This window comes from Schistocerca gregaria, chromosome 11 (assembly GCF_023897955.1).
Source record: "Schistocerca gregaria isolate iqSchGreg1 chromosome 11, iqSchGreg1.2, whole genome shotgun sequence".
Lineage (NCBI taxonomy): Eukaryota > Metazoa > Arthropoda > Insecta > Orthoptera > Acrididae > Schistocerca > Schistocerca gregaria.
In genome coordinates this window covers 80,058,845-80,084,738 of record NC_064930.1, presented here as the reverse complement: position 1 = coordinate 80,084,738, position 25,894 = coordinate 80,058,845, and the positions used below count along the sequence as shown (strand labels likewise).

Genomic DNA, 25,894 nt, shown 5'->3' with positions numbered 1-25,894 from the left:
GCGTTTGCGTGACTGCGTGTGTGTATTGCAGACAAAGACCTTAACGGCCGAAAGCTATAATTGCGTGAATCTTTTTGTTGTGCCTATCGCGACTCGGCGTCTCCGATATATGGTGAACAGCAACTTTCCTTCTCTGGTATTGTTGCTACTTAAAAATTGGCACTGCAGTCTTATTGTGCAGGTAAAGAAGTATAATACAACAAAATTTCTCTCTCCTCCTCCTCCTGGCACATTGTTGTTGTACTTACATCACTGAGCACTCTAGATTTGTTCAAAAGCTAGCAGTTTCCAGTCTTGTTTAACTGCATGTCTACGACTTTAGTATTTGGTGAGTTGTCACCTTTAGTCCCAAATTATTTACATTCTCCCAGAACATTCCACATCATATTCACATATAAATGTAAAATTCCTGGATGGAACAATACACATATAAAATAAACACAACCACTCACCTACTGTGGATGGATGGGTGGCTTGTACAAGGGTTGGAACTTAAAATAGTGGCAACTATTTATTCATGACCGATACAGAAGAGTTACATGTTTGCACATGTTACTGTCCTTCAAAGTAGTCACCAGCACTGTGTAGAAACCATTGTCAACAATGTGGAAGGAGTAGGATACCGTTAGCAGAGCCTGTTCTGTTGATGGTGCAAATGGAGCGGTCTACTGCCTGTCGAATCTCTGGAACAGTTCTGAAGCGAATGCCACGATGTGGTTCCTTCATCTTCGGAATCAAATCAAAGTTACGAGGACTTAAGTCTGGGGAGTACGGTGGATCGTACAGTACTTCCCAGTCCCATCGACCGTACAGAGCAGCCACAGCCTGCTCTGTAAACGCCCAAGCACTGTCGTGCAAAATGATGGGTGGGTTGCACAGAAAGTGTCTTCGCCACTTCTTTTGCAAAGCTGGTTGAAGCTGATGCTCCAAAAATGAAAAGTAATACGACTTAAGTCCTTGTGACTGATTTGATTCCGAAGATAAAAGAACCACTTCGTGGCATTCGCTTCATAGCTGCTACCGAGATGTGACAGGCAGTAGACTGCTCCATTCGCACCATCAACAGAACAGACTCTGCTAACAGTATAGTAGACCTTCCACATCGGAGGCAACGGCTTCTACACAGCACTGGTAACTGCTTTGAAATACAGTAACAGGTGCAAGCATGTAACTGTTTTGTATCGGTTGTGAGTAAACAGTTGCCACTATTTAAGTTCCAACCCTCGTACAAAGACGCAACAGAAAATGGTTTGCTTCACTATCTTATGACCTCCTGCTCTTTTTCCAGCAATTTTAGCAAAAGTACACACTTATAGAAAAAGGCACACTCCTGTCGCTGCAGGAGGAGTGGGAGGAGGAGGAGGGGTGGAAAAAAATCTAAACTTGTTTAAGAAATAAAATGTTAATTATTCTTACGCTGGAGCCAGCAAGCCATAACTGTGTGGTAATAAACACATGTTTACAGAAAAATAGCTTTATTACACTTTTCTGACACGAAAGTCATGGGAAAATATATTTTTACAAGCAAAGTAACACATTAAATAGTACTATACATCAGTCAAGTGTACCAAGACTGTACCTTGTTCTTTGAACTGACAATAAAAGTAGGGAAAAAGAAGGAAGAACAGCGTAGAACACACAAGGAAAACCAACTATTAACATACTATTCAGTACACAATATTCCACTGCATCTCACGTCACATAAAAGTGCTACTTAAGATAATGTGCAGTACTAAGTACATATTACTATGACTCTTGTGTTACATATATACATATTTTTTAACAATTCAAAATTGTCAAGAAAGGAACATTCAGCATACAAACATACATTTGTAGTAATGATTCACAAGTAAGTAGCAGACCTGAATTTTTTTTCCATTTTATCAACCTTTAATGAGTTTGTTTTAAGTGTTAAGACTGTTCTTAAAGCATTTTCCTATATTTACACACACACACACACACACACACACACACACACACACACAGAGATTAAGTTACAGTAGCAGATCTCAGCTAAAAAACAGCTACTAAAGCTCATGTATTTTCTGAAATACTGAAATTAATGTAACTGAAATATGAAGAGGAATCATATCACAAATAATACTATCTACAGTAAGTCACATAAGTGTGGTAATCAATCACCAAACAGTCAAAAGAATCCACCCTTCTGATACTATGACGGCAGAGATGGAGAAACAAATTCATTAATTCAACATAGGATAAATAAAAACGGTGGATCCTCAACATTTACAAGAGAAAGGAGTCACGAAGTTCTCCCTTTGAGGCTAATTCTCCTGCAGATTCTATTCCATATATACAATAACTTACATTTGGAGAGGAAAAAGTTAACATTAACAATATTCACAGCCATGTATAGACTTTCACCAGAATAGAACCTAAGGAACAAAAGCAGTCAATACAAACGAGTTAACTGTAGCTCGAAGCAGGGCAATGGTGTTAACTTTCAAGCTCTTATGCACAACTACAGCCATACAGCACCCTGCAAAAGGAAATTACAACAATACAGAAGGTAATAATTGTTCCAGTAAAGATGAAAAACACAGTAAAAGTTACACAGAAATGACTATCAATTTCTACAACATGGATAGCTTGTAACTAAACAACTATGTCATGTGTACACCTTACACACACAGTAACATATTTTTATACTGTTTTGAGGTTAAATTGTGTGGAAATTTTGTAATTAATGCTATGTCTGGTACGGATGTTATGTGAAGAATAAGAAAAATGAGACAGTGACAATGGAGGAAAAAGGTAATATAACTCCGTAGATGTAATGGGGGTTGGGGGGGAGGGGGGTCTGCCTGCACATGATGAGTGCTGTCGCTGCTATCTTGTCACTACGCAGCATGGCATTGCAGACTTCAAATATATCATAAGTGCAAGACAGTTCCTCATTATCGAGCACGTATATTTACATGCAGTTCCATCAATTTTTTGTCAGAATAAACAAATGACGAAGCGTTCTTAAAATTTTTGAAGGGATTGCGGGAACTAGAAGCTTTTCCAATCACTCAATAACAGAATAATGCATAGCAGTAGGTACTTCCCGAGGTTATAGTACTTCGGAACACTGTAAAAGGAGATAAATTTCATTTTTACGCAATCTCGCTAAAAAGGTTGTCTGACAAACGACACTTTCTTAATTTCACAGTATCTAGTCAAGCACAATTGTCTGCTACACCCTCTTAAGTGATTTTCTTCTGGCAGTAGAACCATTTTGCCTTGGCCGATCCTCTGTTTAAGTGACTATTTCTTTTACAGTACTCTAGTGAGAAACTTTCGACATCGAATTTTTATATTTGATGAATTATCGGTTGCACGAACAGTCTGTCAATACCACAACACCATGATCAGCACACGTGCTATCAATTTATGTGAGGTACGCATTTGTATGTACTCTACAGCCATCAGGTGATGGTTACCAACTTCTGTTAATGAACGGTTTACACCCGAAATCCATTTACAGGCTGTGACTTGGCAGTAAATTGTGTTAGTACGTAGAACTTTTATTCATTACTGGATCTTAATTGTGGCTTAGATATCGATTTGTGTAGGTAGAAAGAAGCATTACTCACGACACTATTGACATTACTAGTGCCTATCCATGACAAAGGTTTTGGTAGTCTTATTATAAGCTGTTCTTTTTGCTACTTCAGTGACATGCTTAGAAGGCTCAGCTTTTCTTACAGATGTCCTGACATCTGTAAAAAGCAGAATAAAAGCACACAAAATCTGAAGTATGCCACAACAATCAGTACAGAATGTTCATTTTAGTTTAAAAAACCCATCAGTACAGGAAATCTGCAGCACGCAATAGAACAGCAAACACAAGGCAACCATTGCCCAATAAACCACAGGCCACAGGGCTGGGGGAATGTCGCTGTAGGATTGTGGTGACATACATTCTGCTGTGTGGTTTCAGCTAAAATGTGTCGATTGTGCAGCTGGGCACAATGTCTGTGTAAAGCAGATTCAGCTGGTCACATCCAACTATGCAGATATCAAATTTGTAACTGTAAAATGTAAACTTCCACCGCCAGACGTGACACAGTTAATAAAATGTTCCAGCCAATTGTGCTGTGGTCTCATGGAATTCACATTTAAACCCAATTTAAAGTTATTACACTTTTTCTTAACTTTCCACTGCATGATGTGTTTTGAGTGTATTAAAAATTGCCAGTTTTTCTCATATTAAACATGCAGTATTAACACAATGTTATACTTTGCAGTTTTTGATAACAGTAAGCCATTACAGATGTCACTGCTGAAACTATGATAAATATCGCAATTAAGAAACAATACCCTGGGTTACAGTGAGTATGCAATTGATGTTACAAATTAAAAATATATAACTCTAATCACAAGAACATAAATGTTACTTTTTTTTTTTTTTTTTTTGAAAATGTGGAGCACATTTATGAGGATTAGTACAAACGCAGGCCACGTGTTTTGGAAATCCCTGACAAAGTTGATCAGTTTTAAACCCAAAATTTGTGGCCAGAAATATTACACTTAAAGTAGTCCAGGTTAGTGCGTCAGGGTTGATTTTCCTGGAGAAATCAAATGTTCTGTCCCTATCTGTGGATGATATAACTTTTTTAAGGGGACGGAGGGTAGTTTGTTGCTTCTATCAGTGTGCGATTTGTACTTTGGCTTCGTGCCGACTGTAGTAGGAATCGGTACCCTCGAAGAGGTCCTTTGCAGACAGGGCTGAAGTGTTCAGTTTCTCAGAGAACTTCATTTGACCAAAACATAGCAACCAGTAGTATTTTAATAAGTGAGAATTTACTAGCACATAAAATTATAAATTTTTAGTGTTTTAATATTTTTATGTTAATGCGTATCTGTCCCATACTGCCCCTTTGTATATGCCACAAGAAACATAATTAACTTATTTGTAAACGCTTTTCTGCCAGCTGGCCTCCAATTGCAAGTGTCACATACTCGAGAGCTCAGAAATCACCCTATCCGAGCGGTGTGCTCAAATCGGCAGATATCACAACTCACTCGGCAACGGACAAACCTGCCAGTAACTGTGACATACTGCATTCCACAGTGAGTGGTCAGGTGCATCTAAATGCCACACTGACAGTTTTGATCAGCTTACTAGAGCCATACAAAAGTTAAGTACACGGGCTTCCGCAACTGGCGTTCTGTGTGTTTCACGACCCGATACAGATTAAAATTTTACAATTTTCAGGTCGACATCTCCAAGTCCAGCAATATACCCACATTCCGAGCTCTAGTGTCTCCGGCTCCACCGTCAGAACTGCATCGAGCGGCTAGTACAGCTCAGGCACCGCAGCGGCGACCGCCCACGCGAGGGCGGCCTTGATCCGGTGCAGCGAGGCCCGCGACAGCAGCGCCGAGATGAGGCGGTACTCTGCCAACGTACGCCGCCCACCCACGGCGCACAGGCCCAGACCGCCCTCGCAGAGCACCTTCGTTGTCAGGCACAGCAGCCACTGCAGGATCTGCAAGTGAATTTTTAAGATTTCTGATAACGATGTTTCCTTTTTATATAAATGTTTCCTTTATTATACATTAGCACAGGAGACACATAACTTTGCGTTCCACACCTCCAAGCAGGGACAGGGTCAAAATTTGCCAGGTTCACTAGTCGAATTGACTACCACTGCTCGTGCATCGACTACTCCCAAAATTTGTTGTCCTTCTTCCCCCTGATCACAGGTGGCTCACGATTTTGAAAGTGGGGAACTTTCCGAATCTGTTACTATTGAGCACTGGAGAATTGTTGTCCCTTCCAATTGTGTCTCACAATACCGTATTTACTCGAATCTAAGCCACACTTTTTTTCCCGGTTTTTGTAATCCAAAAAACCGCCTGCGGCTTAGAATCGAGTGCAAAGCAAGTGGAATTTCTTAAAAATGTTGGTGGGTGCCACCACAACTAACTTCTGCCATCGAATATATGTAGCGCTACACAGGCATGCTTTGTAGGCACAAAGATAAATACTGGCACCAAAACCTCTGCGCAAAAAAAAAAAAAAAAGGAGAGAGAGAGAGAGAGAGAGAGAGAGAGAGAGAGAGAGAGAGAGAGAGAGAGGTGGAAGACGAGCTTTTTTCTCCACCCCGAGGTTCGACCACTGAATTTTCATACATTATCCAACAAAGTAAATACAAATTCCGTATTGTTCATCTTCGAATGTAGCAACATTTCAATGTACTACGAAAATCCGACTGGCAAGACTGTTTGGGATCTTTGTCAATATGGCCTAATCTACATTCTGAATTTTTTCCTACCTGTGAGAAGAGATGGTTCCTAAAAAGTACTTTTATGAATTGTGAATCACATGCAGTATTCTCTTCACCATAAGAATAATACGAATATAAACATTTTGCCATGTATTGCTTGGTGTTTGCTGCTATCTCATTTAAATCCTGTCAGCCTAATAAACCACGAAACTACAGTGAGACAACAGCAAAAGCGGAAGAATATACATATCATGTCATGTTTATATTCGTATTATTCTTAAGCCTAATAGTGATACAGTCAGAAGTAAAGCATGGCAATTGATTAGATTTTTTAAATCTAAGGTGACTAATTTCTGTGCAGAATGTAATGTATTAAAGAGGCACATGCAAATATTTTCAAATGGAGAAAATTTTTTGCTAAACTCTCATTCAGAACATCATCTATCATGTGCAGTCTATTATTTGGTTCTTGTTGATCATTATCCAAGAAAGCAGCAGTGAAGGGTAACAACAAATAGCAGTCTCTTGCCATTGTTTTGCTAATGAGACGATTCCTCTTTTTAATTGTAAGCGGTGGTAGCGCGCACAAAAGCAAGCCATGCCGCGAGCGGCGACAGGCCATAAACACTCATTATCAAAATGCGACAAACAATGCATGACACAGTACAATAATGCATTTTCAGCTTAGAGTGACGTAAACACCTATAACAAAGAAAGGTGCTTGTCAGATCAAAGAAAAATAAGCAATCAATTCAAACCAGACGAAGCACGTGAAAAAGGAAAGGTACCCGTATAAATACGGACGGAGCACCTGATGCGTAGCAATGGCTACCTGGTAAAGCTTAACTGCTATGCTTACGACTCGAACCAAACTACTGTAGCTGTATCATCATCATTCATTCGACCTAAATTGTGTCTCATATTACAATGGACCAACTTTGTTTCAATTTGGAGACGCGGCCTAAAACTTTTCTTCCCCTTGAATTTCGAGTCTCATTTTTCAGGTGCGGCTTAGATTCGAGTAAATATGGTATTGGTTTTTGGCAGTTCTATCTAATGTGGGTTGAAGGAACTGTCAAAACGCACCCCAAGTAACAATAAGAAACTTAAACACAATATTCTTTATCATGATAGGCCATTAGCAAGTAGTGAGCTTGGTAAGTACTAAGTATTGACATTTTGCACCCTCGTTTCATATAACTGTTTGAGAAAATCCTGCTAGGTGGTGGCACTCGTGGTACTGTATTCCAGAGCTTTAGCAAAACATTTACTACCTTAGCGTGTCTTTACAACAGACAAGATAGTACTGCCACTGTTAGAAACAAACACCTACGCGAAAGGAAAAAAAAAAAAAGATCAAAATTATTTATAAAAATCGGTCACTGGCGCAGCACTCTTCTGCATGCGTGATCGAAAATCATATCTTTGTATTGGCGGAGGTGCGGTAGTCAAAGTACCGTTACACCTCTTTTACGGAACAAAGAAACCTGTGACCATTCATGCTGCCCTTCTCTGTATACATTCAATATCCTCTGTTAGTCCTATTTGGTACAGATCCCACACACTTGAGCAATATTCTAGAACTGGTCACACAAGTGATGTGCAAGCAATCTTCTTCCCCAGTATTCTACCAATCACCTGCTTTACCCTAAACTGAGTCTATGTGATCGTGTGTTAATCACTACAAAGTATTATACCAGATATTTATACAAGTTGGCCAATTCCAAAAGTGACTCACTGGTATTATAGTCACATGGCACTAGGGCACATAAAATTCCCATTAGTACTTTACCAAGAGCTGTTGCATCATCTTGAGACTGTTGTTTGGTGTGCAGTTTCTTGTGCCCACTTTGTAATGCAATTCTTCCATCAAACTGTGAACACTAACTGGCACATTAAAAAACTGTAACACGCACTGCTGTGACGTCACGAGTGCACGAGGTGCTCTGCGGAGGACCATCAGCAGAGGTAGTGCAGTGTCCTGGCGGCCTCTACCTTCTTTCCTCTTTCCCTGCCACTTTACCTGTGGGGAAATTGAATATCAGGTGGGACTGCACTCTATCCTGCATCGGTATTATCGGAAATAAAAACGTGACACACCACGAAGGATTTATGCAAACTGGTCACTATTTTATACAGGGTGTTACAAAAAGGTACGGCCAAACTTTCAGGAAACATTCCTCACACACAAATAAAGAAAAGATGTTACGTGGACATGTGTCCGGAAACGCTTAATTTCCATGTTAGAGCTCATTTTAGTTTTGTCAGTATGTACTGCTAAATGGAGCACGTTATCATGATTTCATACGGGATACTCTACCTGTGCTGCTAGAATGTGTGCCTTTACAAGTGCGACACAACATGTGGTTCATGCACGATGGAGCTACTGCACATTTCAGTCAAAGTGTTCGTACGATTCTCAACAGCAGATTCGGTGACCGACGGATCGGTAGAGGCGGACCAATTCCGTGGCCTCCACGCTCTCCTGACCTCAACCCTCTCGACTTTCATTTATGGAGGCGTTTGAAAGCTCTTGTCTACGCAACCCCGGTACCAAATCTAGAGACTCTTCGTGGTCGTATTGTGGACGGCTGTGATACAATACGCCATTCTCCAGGGCTGCATCGGCGCATCAGGGATTCCGTGTGACGGAGGATGGATGCATGTATCCTCACTAACGGAGGGCATTTTGAACATTTCCTGTAACAAAGTGTTTGAAGTCACGCTGGTACGTCCACGATTAATGTGATTTGAAGAAAAGTAGTAAAATGAGATCTAACGTGGAAAGTAAGCGTTTCCGGACACATGTCCACATAACATATTTTCTTTCTTTGTGTGTGAGGAATGTTTCCTGAAAGTTTGGCTGTACCTATTTGTAACACCCTGTATTTGTACAGATATTGATGGAAAATACAAAATGGTAAACTTCTGTCAGTTGACGGATGAATGTGAGAAGCTGTAACACAATTTCACCGTGCGGCTGTTAAAGGTCATAAACGGGATGCGTTGATACCAGTGCATAAAACCTTTGCAAATTCTATTACACGTACTCAATTGGACAGTAAATATGCCTCACAGACTCAGAATACTGTACGCAGATGTCAGCATTTGAGAGAGTTCGTGTAGTTCGGTTCAGAGAAGCCGGTCAGAGTTATCGGCAAATTGTTCGACATTCGAATATGAGCGATACCACTGTTTGACGATGCCGGGAGAAGCGGATGTCCCCCAATTACTTCAGATAATCGACACTCTACTGTACTATTAAAAGGCGGCTCACGAATCAATGGCTGAGCTCACAGCACCCCTTGGCCTGGACCACCACTGACCTCTCTACATCGACAATCCCTATCTGGAGGGGTGTTGGACACATTCAGCCTGGAATCTCATTGACTGGAGTAGGACTGTCTTCTATGATGCATCCCACTTCATACTGAGTCTCGATGACCAGCGAAGATGCCCTGGATGGCAGTGGGATACCGACCCGACTGCCACACGCCGTACAGCTTGACAACCCACAGTCGAGGTCTGAGGTACCGTTTCATTCCACGACAGGACCCCTTCGGTTTCACGTGCGGCACCCTTACGGTACGGCGGTAGGTCGAAAATATTCTGCGCCTCGTTTTGTTACCTTTCACAGCAAGCTGTCCTGAGATTACATTTCAGCAAGATAATGCCCACCTGCACATTGAGAGAGTTTCTGCTGCCTATCTTAATGCTTACCCAAATCCTACCTCAGCCAGGAAGGTCTTCGGATCTCTCCTCAGTTGAAAACGTTTGAAGCATTATTGGCAGGGCCCTACAACCATCTAGGGATTCGGATCTAACTCATCAATTGGACAGAATTTGGCACGATGTCCCTCTGGAGGACATCCAAATAGTCTCCCAATCAATGCCAAGCCAAATAACTGCTAGCATAAGAGCTAGAGGTGGACCAATGCATTACTCACTGGCTCCACTTGTGAAGTTCTTTCTCTCGAATAAATCATGTGAATTTTTTCGAAATTGTCATCATTTGTTTGTCTGTAAATGTACACCACATCTACCCACTTCCCCTTTGTGGTTCCATTTTTTTGCTTTGCAGTACATTCTGTGAACCAGTTTCAGATCAGCCAGGTGGCAGCCGGGGCTGTACTCACCTCGTTGCTGGTCGGCTTCTGCGGGCCCTCCTCGCCACCGCCCAGCCAGCTGCTGGGAGCCCACAGGTGCAGCTGCAGGATCGTCGCTGCCATCTCAGCACTCAGCCTCTGTAACACCAGTCCACAGCTGCAGGACACCGCTACGTCACGTCACTAATGTCAAATTTCACAACAATTGTCCGACTGTCAAACCTCTGACATCGGCATCAGAGATTTGGCAGCCAAACACTTTCGACACACTCGACAACCAGACATATTTATTTATACTATTTACTGCAATTGATAACCACAATCCCAGTCTCAGAGCAAAACGCAAAAACATACAATCAGCAGTAACAGGGGAATGTAAATTAATGTAAGGTTCAGGAAAAATCAGTAAGAGTAGTAAAGTTTGGAATGTAGCAATGTGGAATCTTAATAAGGCATCAAAGGTGTGCAAAGACTGGTAACCTGCTTTAAATGTTCATAAATATAAAATTGTGCACTTTGCAGAACAAAAAAATTTAGTATCCTACAACTACTACATCAACGACTAGTGACTGGGGTGCTTTTGTATGCCGTCCCTTTAAGACCAAATCAAAAAATGATCATACATGTTAATAGTAAATGAGAAACTGTGGAATTTCATCATCTTTGCAACAAAGGCCATTTTGTCAGTTATTTTTGTATGCCACTGAACTGAAAATCACGATTCCACCCGTGAAATGACTCCACCTGGGAATTGTTAACGCTTAATCAAAAGATATAAGGGGAAGTAATTAGACATCCCAGAATTTTATTAAATTAGCCTCTGGAATGATATTGTATTAATACTGTGTACAGGCCTGACCTTTGCATTGGAATAATTATTATAGTCAATCATGTGAGTCTAACTTTGTGAAAACAAATTAATTTAACTTATTTTAGACAACAATATTCATGTGGTAGTATATTTTATGAATGTAAGCATTAATTACTTGATGGACCAAATTGCAGGAGGGTCCATTACTTCATGCCAAGTGTCAGTACCACAGACACACACATGAAATACATTTATGAGGTATCCTCAGAAAATTCTGGAACATTCGGAATTTCGCGCCAATGGTGTGTTAGAGCAAAATGTGGTTTACGTCCCTGCAGGTCTGTGTTTAATGTGTAACTGTTGGAAGTTTCATTGTTGTATGGCTGTTAATTATTGTTCAATGCTACACTCAGTAAAACATTGCATTAGACAGTTTGCGAATTTCAAGAGGCAGAGTTGGAGAAGCAATATGCATGCATTAAATTTTGTGTGAAACTCAAGAAATCTTTTACAGACACACTGAATGATGCAGGAAGCCTTTGTTGACGAGTGCTAAAGTTGTACTCTGTGTTCCGAACAGTTCACACGTTTTAAAAAACTTAAAGATGATCCTCATTCAGAATGTCCTTGGCTGTCTACCAATGATGCTTATGTGAGGAACGTCAATGAAATTGTGTGTGCCAATCGAAGACTGACTGCCCAACAGAGAGCAGAAGAATGTAACATTTCAGTTGTATCGTATCACGAAATCCCGATACAGCATCTTGCCATGCATCGTGTTGCTGCCAAGATCAAAAACCTCTTCGCCTTGCAGTCTGTAAAGAGCTTTCGGATTGCACAAATAAGAATGAGATATTCCTTAAGAGAATCATAACTGGTGATGAAACATGTGTCTACGGTTATGTTGAGACCATGGTTCAATCTTCACAATGGATGGGAAAGTGTCTCTAAGATCACAAAATGTTTGTCAGATCAGGTTAACAGTTTTCTTTGAATTTGAAGGATTAGTTCAACATGAATTTGTGCCACAGGGACAAACTGTTAATCGATGGTAGTTTCGGGATGTGCTGTGATGCCTGCGAGAAAATGTGACAAGGAAATGAATGGTTTGAAATGGGGCAAGACAATTCACGGCTCTTGCACCACGGCAACACACCCGCACATTCATCCCTGTTGATTTGTGACTATTGCACAAAAAATGAAATCACTGTGCTGTTTCATCCTTTGTATTCTCCAGACCTGGCCCCTGCTAACCTTTTTTTTTTTCATTTTCAAAGTTGAAAACCCTATTGAAAGAATAAAGATTTGCAAAAATACAAGAGATAAAAGAAAATTCAGAAACTGTACTTCGCTCGATCCAGCAAGAGGTGTACCAAAACTGCTTCCAGAAGTGGAAACAGCATTGAGAGTGGTGTATCGATTGTGAAGGAGAGTATTTCGAAGGAGACCGTGCAATGTAAGTACAAGGAAAGAACATAAAAATTTTGTGGAGAAAGTTGCAGAATTTTTTTGAACAGACCTCATATTAATGATACTTTCAAACTGACAGTTCCTTTACCGAAGAGGAGAGAGGGATAGGTTTGCGAAGCTTTTCTATGAAACTGCTTGCTTTCACTGAACAGAAATACTAAAACCACAGGCTGAATTTTCACAACAATGGTTTAAAAGTAAAAGAGGGGAGAATAATTCGAATACTTAGGAGAATGGATCCAACCGAATGGACGAGATGAAGAGGCAATCAACAGAGAGCTAGAAAATTACCCCTCACTTACAAACTAACACAGAACAGGTACAATTAATAAGCAATATCTTTTGAGGCCAAGGCTGGATGTTGCAATTTAATTATAAACTCAGACGGAGCTATTGTAAATAAAAAGTAACAGTTACAAGAACTTGAAAAGAAGAAAAGGAAGATGCCCTGGAAATTCCTGGGATCCCATAAGATAACTGTTGTGACTGAGGAATAATGAAAACCAGGAGCTCTACAAGTACACTGGAAAGATCACAGACAGAATGTGATATCAACAAGTGAAATTTTATGGACTCCTAGTAAGAATGGATGAAAACTGAATAAGCAAAAATATCTCCAATTATGTCACAGCATTAAAAATCAACCTCTGAGGGGTTACAACAAGTCTAATGAGATGCACGAGAAACTGGCATTAAACTGGAGATGGTGCAACACTGAAGAATTCGGAAGCAAAGTCAATAGCGTAAAATAACTTCAACAGAAACCACTAACAGGGTGTATACATGGACAAGAACAAAGAATTCCCGGATTTTTCCCAGCTGAAAATACATTTTCTCCCGGATGAAAATCCATTTTTTCCATGTTAAGTGACAGTATAAGTTTCCTCAGCACTGTAAAACTTATCAATCCTTAGAATTTTTATTGTTTTCTACACAGACATAGAATTTGCTGGCACTTTAGAAAACGAAACCCAGGGGGGTGTGAATGGGGGGTGGAAACACTTTGGAAAGATCTTTGATGTGGAGCAACATGTACCCTACATATTTTCATTAAGGAGGTATAAATTCGAATTCCACTAAACACTGCTTGTTAATTTCCAAAGCAATGAAATCAATATTGTGACGCGCTTATGTAAGCCAGTCATAGCTCATGTTACGTGATCTCGCCAGCTGATGACCGCATAGGACACGTGATATAGTCAACCAATAGCAAGATCACTCAAAGTAGCGTGAACGCACAAAAAAGAAAAGTTAATGGTTTAAATTAATATACATAGCGTTGCTACAAGAAAGACAAAGCTTTCACAAATAATATTGGTCTCTAAGATTAATAAGCTGCAAGAGAAGGTAAGCTTCCACATATAATGCTGATCTTTTTGTGCGTGTTACACTTTTAGATACATCACACAAATGTGCCAGTAAAATTTTTAATAACAACATAAATGTCTGATCTTCTGGGCTCAAAATTCTTCTAGATGGCCATCCTCAAAGAGTTGATTTTTAAATGAGTCAAATGCTCTGTGATTTAAGAAATTCATCGTACATTCGAGCACATAGTTCATCTTGTGTAAAAGGAAATTTACTTTGAAAGTAACACTTTTCAAACCACCATTGGCAATATTTTCCCGTGAGCTGTTAGGAATTAGTTCGTTTCATCAGTTGCCAGAGTGTGCCAGATAACAGGCATCACTGCGCCTGCGCAGCTACGATGACACAGGAAGCCCGGATGTTCGCAGTGTGTAAAACATTAAAAGATCTTACATTATGTCATAACAGAAAGAAGACATCAGAGGATACTTCAAGAGCATCGGAATTTCGTGAACCATACTAAAATGCATAATTCAGCTTAAAGTGCACAATCCTATGTCCAGATTCGGATGTAAATTTTCTTGAGTACCAGTACTGTATTTCATGTTCAGTTCTTTATTATCGCATAATGCCACAGAAACTAGAAGATGGAAAACGTGCACTTGAAATGCAGCGAACAGTTGAAACTAGCCAACAGTGTGAAATTAAACACTTCGTTCCAAATAAATTGACTGCCTCAGCACAAAAGATTAATTAATAAAAGCCAAATCCCTTTAGCAAACTAACAAAAATAATGTCATTGATCTGCAAGGCGATTAATGCTCGACTCTCAGAAGGGTGGAAATAAAACCTGAAACTAACAACATATTTTAGCCTTCCGTAATTATGCAAACGTATTTTAATTCATTTGGTAGCTCCCGGCCACAGAAATCTGTTTTGTTTTCATTTAATGCGAGAGCAATAAACAAAGAGGAAACAGCAAAATCACTAAACGTAAACACAGGTCACGTGGAGACTACCCACCTCCCCACTACAAATCAAGACTGCTCTGTGCATCAGCCCCGGATCTACGATACTCCCGAACCGGAGCAATTTAGGTAGTGGCGCCCAGCGACACATCTGTAGCGAGAAGTGGGAGAAGGTATGACTCATACGCGACTCTACTGCGCATGCGCAAGAGCCCACCCAAAACTGCCGTCACATCATGCTCATCAGAGGCAATTTGTTGTTAGGAAGCACTGCATATTCTTCCTAAAGCATTTGAAACACTTTGGTTGGCAGACGCTTGTATGAGCACTGTATTTTTTTTTTTGCTGTACATGGCGCATTTCCTTTGCGACATAATTTTTTTTTTTTCCCTCTCCTTCATGTTTTGTTGCTGTAGTATTATTCTGCAGAAGCGGGATACAGTAATATCCTTCGTTAGAGTATTGGTTCTTACCAGTCAAAATCACAAAACTTTAACTGGTAACTAAAACAATGAAAAATTACCAGAATTCTAAAAAATTCCCGGGTTTTTCCCGGATTGTATACACCCTGCACTAAAAAGGAGTTTCATACACTGCATTTCTGAGAAGGAGATAAATGAAAGAAGTGAAAGAATGAAGGCATTCTAGGAAGAGAGGAAACGAGAAGCCAAGAGGCCTCAAATTCTACAAGTCCACAGCTGCCCCAATTAAGATAAAGTCATTTTTAAAGCCAGCTGACACAATGTGATTTGTCCGTGCAATTCACGACTGTACAGCAAATTACACAGACACGACAACCGCTCGACACAGGGACAGTCTCCTGGCAGTGCAGCCCGACTGCGACTGTGCGACGCGAGCAACAATCTACTGGGGCAGATGGCGAGGGTCAGGAGGCACGGGAGAGAGGGGGAGGTATAGCAAAATAGGGGTGGAGGGAAGGTGATGTGCTGCCTGCGGGAGTGCGCAGGGATGTGGAAGGTTTCACAGCCATAATAAACGTTTTAAGTCACGGTCCACTTTTAGCTATAATATCCTTACTTTAATATACTACCTGCCAATTTCAGCTATCATTATCACTTTCTAGTGAGCTTCTTGCAATGTACCGTATTCACTCGAAACCAAGCCGCACTTTTTTTCCTGTTTTTTGTAATCCAAAAAACTACCTGCTGCTTAGAATCGAATGCAAAGTAAATGGAAGAGCTGAAAAATGTTGGAAGGTGCCGCCACAACTAACTTCTGCCGTAGAATATATGTAGTGCTACACAGGCATGCTTTGCAGGCACAAAGATAAATACTGGCGCCAAACCTCTGCATCAGGGAGGGGGGGGGGGGGGGGAGAGGGAGGGAGGGAGGGAGGGAGGGAGTGAGAGTGAGAGTGAGAGTGAGAGTGAGAGAGAGAGAGAGAGAGAGAGAGAGAGAGAGAGAGAGAGGTGGAAGATGAGCTTTTTTTCTCCACCCAGAGTTTCGACCAATGCATTTTCATACATTATCCAACAAAGTAAATACGAATTCTGTATTGTTCATCTGCGATTGTAGCAACATTTCAATGTACTACAAAAATCCAATTGGCAAGACTGTTTGTCAATATGGCCAACTCTACATTCTGAATTTTTTCCTAACTGTGAGAAGAGATGGTTGCTAATAGGAACTTTTATGAACTGTGAATCACATGCACCACAAGAATAATACGAATATAAAGATTTTGCCATGTATTATTTCGTGTTTGCTGCTATCTCATTTAAATCCTGTCTGCCTAATAAACTACGAAACTACAGTGAGACAACAGCAAACGCGGAAGAATATACATATCATGTCATGTTTATATTCGTATTATTCTTATGCCTAATAGTGATACAGTCAGAAGTGAAGCATGGCAACTGACTAGATTTTTAAATCTAAGATGACTCGAATTTCTGTGCAGAATGTTAAGTACTAAAGAGGCGTCAGCAAAAATTTTCAAACGGAGAAAATTTTTCGCTAAACTCTTGTTCAGAACTTCTATCATATGCAGTATATTATTTGGTTCTTGTTGATCATTATCAAAGAAAACAGCAGTGTAAGTAGCAACAAATAGTCTCTTGCCATTGTTTCACTAATGAGACAACTCCTCTCTTTAATTGTAAGCGGCAGTTGTTGTTGTTGTGGTCTTCAGTCCTGAGACTGGTTTGATGCAGCTCTCCACACTACTCTATCCTGTGCAAGCTTCTTCATCTCCCAGTACGTACTGCAGCCTACATCCCTCTGAATCTGCTTAGTGTATTCATCTCTTGGTCTCCCTCTACGATTTTTACCCTCCATGTTGCCCTCCAATGCTAAGTTGGTGATCCCTCAATGCCTCAGAACATGTCCTACCGACTGATCCCTTCTTCTAGTCAAGTTGTGCCACAAACTCCTCTTCTCCCCAATCCTATTCAGTACCTCCTCATTAGTTATGTGATCTACCCATCTAATCTTCAGCATTCTTCTGTAGTACCACATTTCGAAAGCTTCTATTCTCTTCTTGTCCAAACTATTTATCGTCCATGTTTCACTTCCATACATGGCTACACTCCATACAAATACTTTCAGAAACGACTTCCTGACACTTAATTAGCGTGCATAAAAGCAAGTCATGAGGCGAGCGGTGACAGGCCGTAAACACTCAGTATCAGAATGCAACAAATAATGCATGATGAAGTACAGTAATGCATTTTCAGCTTAGAGTGATGTAAACACCTATAACGAAGAGAACAGCGCTTATCAGATCAAAGAAAAATAAACAATCAATTCAAACCAGACGAAGCATGTGAAAAAGGAAGGGTACTCATATAAATACAGACGGAGCGCCTGACGCATAGCGGTGGCTACCTGGTAAAGCTTAACTGCTAAGCTTACGACTCGAACCAAACTATTGTAGCTGTATCTTCATCCCTCCGACCTAAATTGTGTCTCACATTACAATGGACCAACTTTGTTTCGATTTGGAGGTGTGGCCCAAAACTTCTCTCTCCCCTTGAATTTCGAGTCTCATATTTCAGGTGCGGCTTAGATTCGGGAGAATTTTTTTCCTTGATTTGAGTGTGGCTTAGATTCGAGTAAATACGGTACTGTGCACACCCGTGCTAGACAGCTTGCAGAAATGGTGGAGGGAGACCTCCTAGATTTGCTCCTCCAACCAACACTTTAGCTGCTCCCTAGTAGAAAAAAAGAGGGTGTGAAAGGCTATCTGCAACTCATATAGAAACCAGACTGTAGTTATAAGAAAGAGTGAAATGAAAGGGACGCAATAGTTCAGAAGAGAGTAAGCCAGTGTTGGAGCCTACCACCGTATTATTTAATATGTACGTACAGCATACAAGGAAACCAACAGGAAAATAGAAATGAAATAAAAGTCAGTTGGACAATGATAATGTAAATGCTATCATATCCTGAAAAGGGGGGGGGGGGGAAGAAACACACACACAGAGAGAGAGAGAGAGAGAGAGAGAGAGAGGGGGGGGGGGGGGACCAGTTGAACCCCTTGAAAAGCCCTTGTTAAGATGAATATCAATGAAAGTAGTACAAACAAATGTAGATAAAGGGCGATGGATCATATGTAGCCAAATTAAATCAGGCTGAGGGAATGATACACTAAAAGTTGGAGATGACTTGGTAACTGCACAGCACAAATACTGACAACGGAGGAAGCAGGCAAAATCAAGCAATGGAAACTTCAGGTTGTAATATCAAGAATATTAGGAAGAGGATAGATCACTACGCACTGTGTAAATGACACACTGAGTTGCAGACAGACACAACATAACGATTGCTATAAATTCAGCTTTCTGCCAAACCACCTTCAGAAAAGATAACACACACACACACACACACACACACACACACACACACACACACACACACACACACACACACAAGCAGGCAGACCTCACGCACAACGTACACCCTTCCGGCAGCTCGGTTCGGAATGCCTGAAAACGTAAAATGGAAACTGACAGCAGCAAGAAAAGCATTTCTGGAAAACAGAATTTTGTTAACATCACATACAAACTTACACGTTATGAAGCCGTATCTGATGGTATTTGTGTTGCCTTGCACAGAAATAAAATGTGGACGGTAAGCAGTTTGGAGAAGAAGAGAAAAGCTTCCAAAATGTAGTGCTATACGAGAATGCTGAAGGTTAGAGAGGTAGATCAGGTAACTTCTACAGACATACTAATTAGAATTTGGGGAAAAAGCAAATTTTTGGCACAACCTGACAAAGAGCAGGCATTGGTTGACAGGGCTCATCCTGAGGCATCAAGGAATCATCAGTTTTGTAATGGAAGGACATGTGTGTGGGGTGAAAATTGTGGAGGGAGACCAATGCTTGACAAGTAAGCAGGTTCAAATGGAAGTATAGGCTGAGATGACGAGGCTTGCTCAGAATAGACCTGTGTGGAGAGCTGAAGACAAGAATGAACAACAAGATTCACACAAGGCAAACTGTACTTAACACACTTTTATGCAGTCAACTACAAAAATTACAGCACAGTGGAAAAAAATGTTTTCTCATCCATTTAAGGCCTTCCTCACATGGAGCAACTGAAACAAAACTCTTTGATGACACAAATTGGTAACTAGTCACTTGTGAATCATTTCCTGTGTAGCTGAATATGATACCACCAACAGTGTGACTGTAAAGTGACACACCAGTAAATTGTTTGCAACATGTTACCAACCTGTTGCCAGTGGCTTGGCGCCCACATTGTGAAGCAATCCAAACTGCGCCATCTCCTTTGTTTTGTTTTATTTTGAATGCTAACAACCTGGTGTTGAACTTTACCCTTGTACAAAAAGTGAGAAATTATCCCATTTTATACAACTGTTAGCCTTCTCACCACACCTTCATTCACGTGCGCGCGTGACACGTATTCAGTAAAATCCTATTCCTACACTTTTCAGTGGACTGACCCAAAAGAAGTGTAAAATGCGGGAAAGCATAGGAAACAACAAACAAAAGTGAATAAATTACTCTTACTGACATTCTCTATATAGTGTTCAAAATATGAAATTAACGCAATTTAAATTGTTTCATATCAGCGCACACTCCGCTGCACAGTGAAAATCTCATTCTGGAATTTAAATTTTGCCTATTTTAAAAAAAATCTGAAATGATCACTTGTTTTTAAATGATGACTAACTTACAACCTCAGCTGCCGACAAGTGTTGTTGATATACATCGATGTGGACAGTTGAAAATGTGTGCCCTGCCCGGGACTCGAACCCGGGATCTGCTGCTTACATGGCAGACGCTCTATCCATCTGAGCCATGCTTCCCGTGAGACTCACATTCCCAACTGTCCACAATTCTACATATGTATTGTACCTTATAGACATTTGCCCACCCACTCATTACTTGTGCACGCTTTGGCCATTGACCTTTGTGCAAATGCGCACAGGTTGCCCAAACTCTTACGGGAATCACCAAAGCGTGCGCGAGTAATAAGTGGGTGGGCAAATGTCTATACGGTACAATACATATGTAGAATTGTGGACAGTTGGGAATGTGAGTCTCACGGGAAGCATGCAAGGGATATGTCCCTGCAGTCGTTCTATTCATCTGTGTCCTCGGTGCCTCAGATACACAGAGCATCTGCCATGTAAGCAGGGTTCGAGTCCTGGACGGGGCACACATTTTCAGCTGTCCACATCACGGTATATCAACAACACCTGTCGGCAGCTGAGGTTGTCAGTCATCATTTATTCCAGGGAAAAGTGCACAGTCATCAACAGTAACTGTTCTTTCGAGAACAAGTTACTGTCTTCGTATATGTTACTTGTTTTTGTCTCTTTCTAACAGTAACTAGCTCTGCTGCTCTCTCCACAGTATGCAAAGCATCAGTTTCCCTCTTTGTTCTGATTACGGCCAATGGTGTACATAAAACACAGTCGCAAAAGTCTTAAGAAACTAATTAAATAGATATTTGAGTTCTACTGTGAGACTAATTATTGACAATAATTGGAAATTACAGCGAATAAGAATCTATAACATAATATGGGTTAAAACACTAATTGTGGCAATCTTCACAAAACAGAGAACAATAGGCACGAAATACAAAACTTGTTACTGACAAGTGTAATGATGATGATGATGATGATGATGATTGGTTTGTGGTGTGCTCAACTGCACAGTTATCAGCACCCGTACCAATTCCCAATCTTTATACAATCCAATCTCATCACCTTCACAAATGATGAGGACAACACAAACACCCAGTCGCCAGGCAGAGAAAATCCCCAACCTGGCCGGGAACTGACAAGGAAGTCCCAGGTGAAAAAGAGGGCAGAAATTGTCGTCATGTTACGGAGCACTTCGAGGAAGAATGTTTACGTCCGACATCAAGGTCATACGAACCAAGACTGCGCACCTAGTACAGATTAGTGCATTTCAAGCAGCAGTAACGATGATTTGTGAAAACCCATTATACAGACAGTTGTCTTCAAAAGCAGTGTTTATTTGCAAAAATGACAGAACTTAAATTAATGCTGCTGTAATAAATGCAATGAGCAGAAGGAAGGTTGTAAGGTTGTTACTAGAGTCACTATCGTCAGATCGTTATCAGGTCAGTGAATTGGCATACTTCCCACCATTCCAAATACCGGGAATCTATAATATGGCGACCATGACCCGACATGCCGACAATGAAAATCTTGTTTACCGGACTAACACTACGTTACACAATCAATAACTTTGTGTATAGTCTGCATTTTCTGCAGAAATCTGTATAAAAATCTATGTTAAAGGTCGTGATAATATCAAAGAAAATTAAAAATGCAGGAAAAGTTGCAACACGGAATCATTAATGACGGGAAAACATTGCACTCAGAGAATAGACTAAAACTGGGACTGAAAAAAGAACGTAAAAAGTGGGAAAATGTAAAATGAAGGAATGTAAGAATGGAGTTTTATTGTACTTCACACGTCTCGTCCTCCTCCTCCTCCCATCCACCTCTTACTTCTCCCTCTCCTTTTTTTTCTCTGCTCAGCATGCACAATACCTCTAGCTCCTGGCTGATATCCGAGTACAAGTACGAGTACAACTAGAGAGTGGCAAGTTAAGTATTTATCTTTTTCTGTGTTTTCCTTGTAGTATATTTCTTAAATTTTGTGCTTGCTTCTCTGTTTAAGAAGGTTAATCTCACTTTTTTTGTAAGTGTAAATTCACTCAGTCAGTAGCGCAATAGTTGCTCACTGAACAGCCAGCTATGTAGCTCATCAACGCATCAGCAACCATTGGTGACACATCAGGAGGGTAGCGAGTTGCGTATTCTGTCAGTTTTTATAGTTCACTTCTTCAGTTAGTCACGCTAGGATGTGTACACGTTATGTGCGGATGCAGGAGGAGCTGGCCGCAGTTCGCGAACAGCTGAATGTACTTTAGGTTACGGTCAGTCACCTCCGTGCTGCTACCTCGGGGTCTAGCGGTGGCAAAGAATCTGGCGTGTTGCATGGGAAACCTCAGGGTGTCGCTTGTTTTGCCCATGGGTTCTGCTTCCTAGGCACAGGTTGTATATGCGGACAAGAAGAAAAAAAAAAAAAAAAAAAAAAAAAAAAAAAAAAAAAAAAAAAAAAAAAAAAAAATTCCGGATTTCCTGGTAAAAAGTACACTTTCCCTTGGAGCTGCAAAACATATCAATCCTTCAATTGTTTACGGTTTTATACACCGGCGTAGAATTAAGAACACGTTTTGGAAAGATCTTCGTAGTGCAGCATCAAGTGCTCTGCATATTTTCGTATTACAAATTCCACCAAACCCCGCATTTTACTCTCCGAAGCACTGAAATCGAGATTGCAATGCACTATTGTAAGCCAGTCATAGCTTATGCCATGTGACCTCGCCAGCCGACGACACCGGATATTCAGAACATACGACATGTGATGTAGTCAGCCAATATCGATGTCACTGACAAGTAGTGCAAACACACAAACATGAAAAGTTAATGATTTAAATTAATATACATCGTGTTGCTACAAAAAAAGGAAAGCTTCCACATATAGTATTGTTCTCTAAGATTAATAAGCTGGAAGACAAGCTAAGCTTTCACATGTAATGTCGATCTTTTTTGCGCGTGTTACTCTTTAAGATATATCACACAAATGCACCAATAAAATTTTTAATAACGACATAAATGTCTGATCTTCTTTGCTCGAAATTCTTCTAAATGACTCTTCATCAAAGAGTTGATTTTTAAATGAGATTCAAATTCTCTGTCATTTCAGAAATTCATCGTACATTCTTACACGTAGTTCATCTTGCGTAAAAGGAAATTTACTTTGAATGTAACCCATTTCAAACCAGCATTCGCAATATTTTCCCGTAACCTGTTAGAAATAGGTTCGTTTCAACAGTTGCCAGAGTGTGCCAGAGAACAGGTGTCAGAGCACTTGTGCAGCTATGATGGAATATCCTTTGTTATAGTATCCGTTCTTACCAGTCAAAATTACAAACATTTAACTGAAAACCAAAACAATGAACAATTCATGGAATTCTAAATAAACCCTGGGTTTTTCCCAGTGTTTTCCCTGGACCTCCCGGCTGCCCCAGGTCATGTACACCCTGGAGGCATCTGCTAGTGCACCCTATGCGGTGGACCCATCCTCGCAGCAGGACGAGTGGCGGATGGTAAAGCGTTTGCGTCATTCGAGGCAGACGACTGATGTGGGGACTGGCCCCTGGCCTCACCCGTTCACCCTGTGGGCGGACAGGTGGCCTTTTCTTCAGCAGGGTATATTAGCCCAGTACTTAGCCATATCTGTAACTTTTCCTTTAGGAGTGGTCTGTTTCCTGACCGATTAAAGTACTCGGTAGTGAAGCCACTTTATAAAAAGGGAGACATTGACAATGTTGACAATTTTAGACCTATTTCTATGCCATCGGTGTTTGCTAAAGTTATTGAGAAGGTTGTATTTACAAGGTTACTGGAGCATTTAAATTCACATAATTAGCTGTCAAATGTACAGTTTGGCTTTAGAAATGGTTTAACAACTGAAAATGCTATATTCTCTTTTTTCTGTGGGGTTTTGGACGGATTAAATATAAGGTTGCGAATGCTAGGTGTTTTCTTCGATTTAACGAAGGCTTTTGACTGTGTTGACCAGAAAATAGTACTGCAGAAGTTGGACCATTATGGAGTAAGGGGAGTAGCTTACAATTGGTTCGCCTCTTACTTTAAGAACAGAAAGCAGAAGGTAATTCTCCGCAATACTGAGAGTGATAGTGATGTTCAGTCCCAATGGGGCACTATTAAGTGGGGCGTTCCCCAAAGGGTCGGTGCTGGGGCCACTGCTGTTTCTTATTTATATAAATGATATGCCTTCTAGTATTACAGGTGATTCAAAAATATTTCTATTTGCTGATGACACCAGCTCGGTAGTGAACGATCTTGTGTGTAATATTGAAACATCATCAAATAATGTAGTTCATGAAATAAGTTCGTGGCTTGTGGAAAATAATTTGATGCTAAATCACATTAAGACTCAGTTTTTACAGTTTCTAACTCACAATTCAACAAGAACCGATATTTTGATCAGACAGAATAGGCATATTATAAGTGAGATGGAACAGTTCAAGTTCCTAGACTTCGTGTAGATAGTAAGCTGTTGTGGAAAGCCCATGTTCAGGATCTTGTTCAGAAACTAAATGCAGCTTTATTTACCATTAGAACAGTATCTGAAATAAGTGACAGTTCAACACGAAAAGTAATCTACTTCGCATATTTTCATACACTTATGTCGCATGGTATTATTTTTTTGGGGTAATTCTTCTGATTCGAAAAGGGTATTTTTGGCTCAAAAATGGGCTGTTCGGGCTATATGTGGTGTAAGTTAGAGAACCTCTTGTTGACCCCTATTACATAGTCTGGCAATTCTGACATTGCCCTCACAGTATATATTTTCTTTACTGTCATTTGTTGTTAGCAATATTAGCTTATTCCCAAGAGTTAGCAGCTTTCACTCAGTTAATACTAGGCAAAAATCAAATCTGCATGTGGAATGCACTTCCTTGACTCTTGTGCAGAAAGGAGTGCACTATTCTGCTGCATCCATTTTCAATAACCTACCACAAGAACTCAAAAATCTTAGCAGTAGCCCAAACACTTAAGTCTAAACTGAAGACTTTCCTCGTGGCTCACTCCTATTCTGTCAAGGAGCTCCTGGAAGAGCTGAAAAATTAAGCAAATTCCAGTGTTACGTTGTTGATTTTCTTTATTTAAACTTACGAATCGTTGCTTGAATATGTTTCTTATATTTCACTTTATCTGTTTCTACTATCATGTTATAATTTCATGTATTGACTCGTTCCATGACCATGGAGACTTCTCCTTAATTTAGACCCATGGAACAATAAATACATAAATAAAAAAGGCACACCGGAGAGGGGTTTACTAGCTACTTGAGTTATTGAGAGCTCCAATGTTAGGTGCTTTATGGACCCCCATAGGCAAATAGAGTTCAGGGCTTGTGGCGAAGACTGCTGCTGGCCTCACACGAGGGTTGCGAGCAGAGCTTACCATTTGCAGCACTGTTCCTGCAGTTGATAGGGTCCTTTGGTTTGGAGCCTTACAGAGAGTCTCAACTGATGGCTTTGTCTACTCTGTGATGGTCTTGGCTGCAGATTTCTAGACCTGTGTTACAGTGAGGGGATTTGTAGAACTCACCTTGTTAGGTCAGGGGTGCACTACACAAAGGAAGCAGCTACACGGGTAGGAGAGTACTTGTGGAGTGCACACGAGAGTTTTTTAGGTTAAGCAGTAGCTTGAGGTGCTCCAATGAATGCTCGTCGGTCATATGCAGCACGGATAGTCAAACGGCACTCAAAATAAGGATACTTTTGACCGTCAAAATATTATCGGTAAACTGACAAAGTATTCGTAATAAAGTTCCCGAATTTACTGCCCTCCAGGAACATTCTTGCGCTCATATTACTTTCGGGACTGACAGCAGGGTGAAACCCAAAGTGGAAACCCCCGAGA

The 25,894-nt window shown here is 40.6% G+C and overlaps 1 protein-coding gene across 1 annotated transcript in view; it reads right to left on the bottom strand.

Annotated features, from left to right (window-relative positions):
* Positions 1-1,458: 1,458 nt before the first annotated feature.
* Positions 1,459-25,894, bottom strand: part of LOC126295463 (serine/threonine-protein kinase Pink1, mitochondrial) — a 109,358-nt gene continuing 84,922 nt past the window's right edge. Inside the window, exons 8-10 of the mRNA XM_049987993.1 lie at positions 10,376-10,483; positions 5,257-5,498; positions 1,459-2,500 (exon numbers count right to left, since the gene is read on the bottom strand). Of these exons, the coding sequence (XP_049843950.1) occupies positions 5,307-5,498; positions 10,376-10,483 (300 nt within the window). The 3' untranslated portion in view covers positions 1,459-2,500; positions 5,257-5,306. The remainder of the gene's footprint in view (positions 2,501-5,256; positions 5,499-10,375; positions 10,484-25,894) is intronic.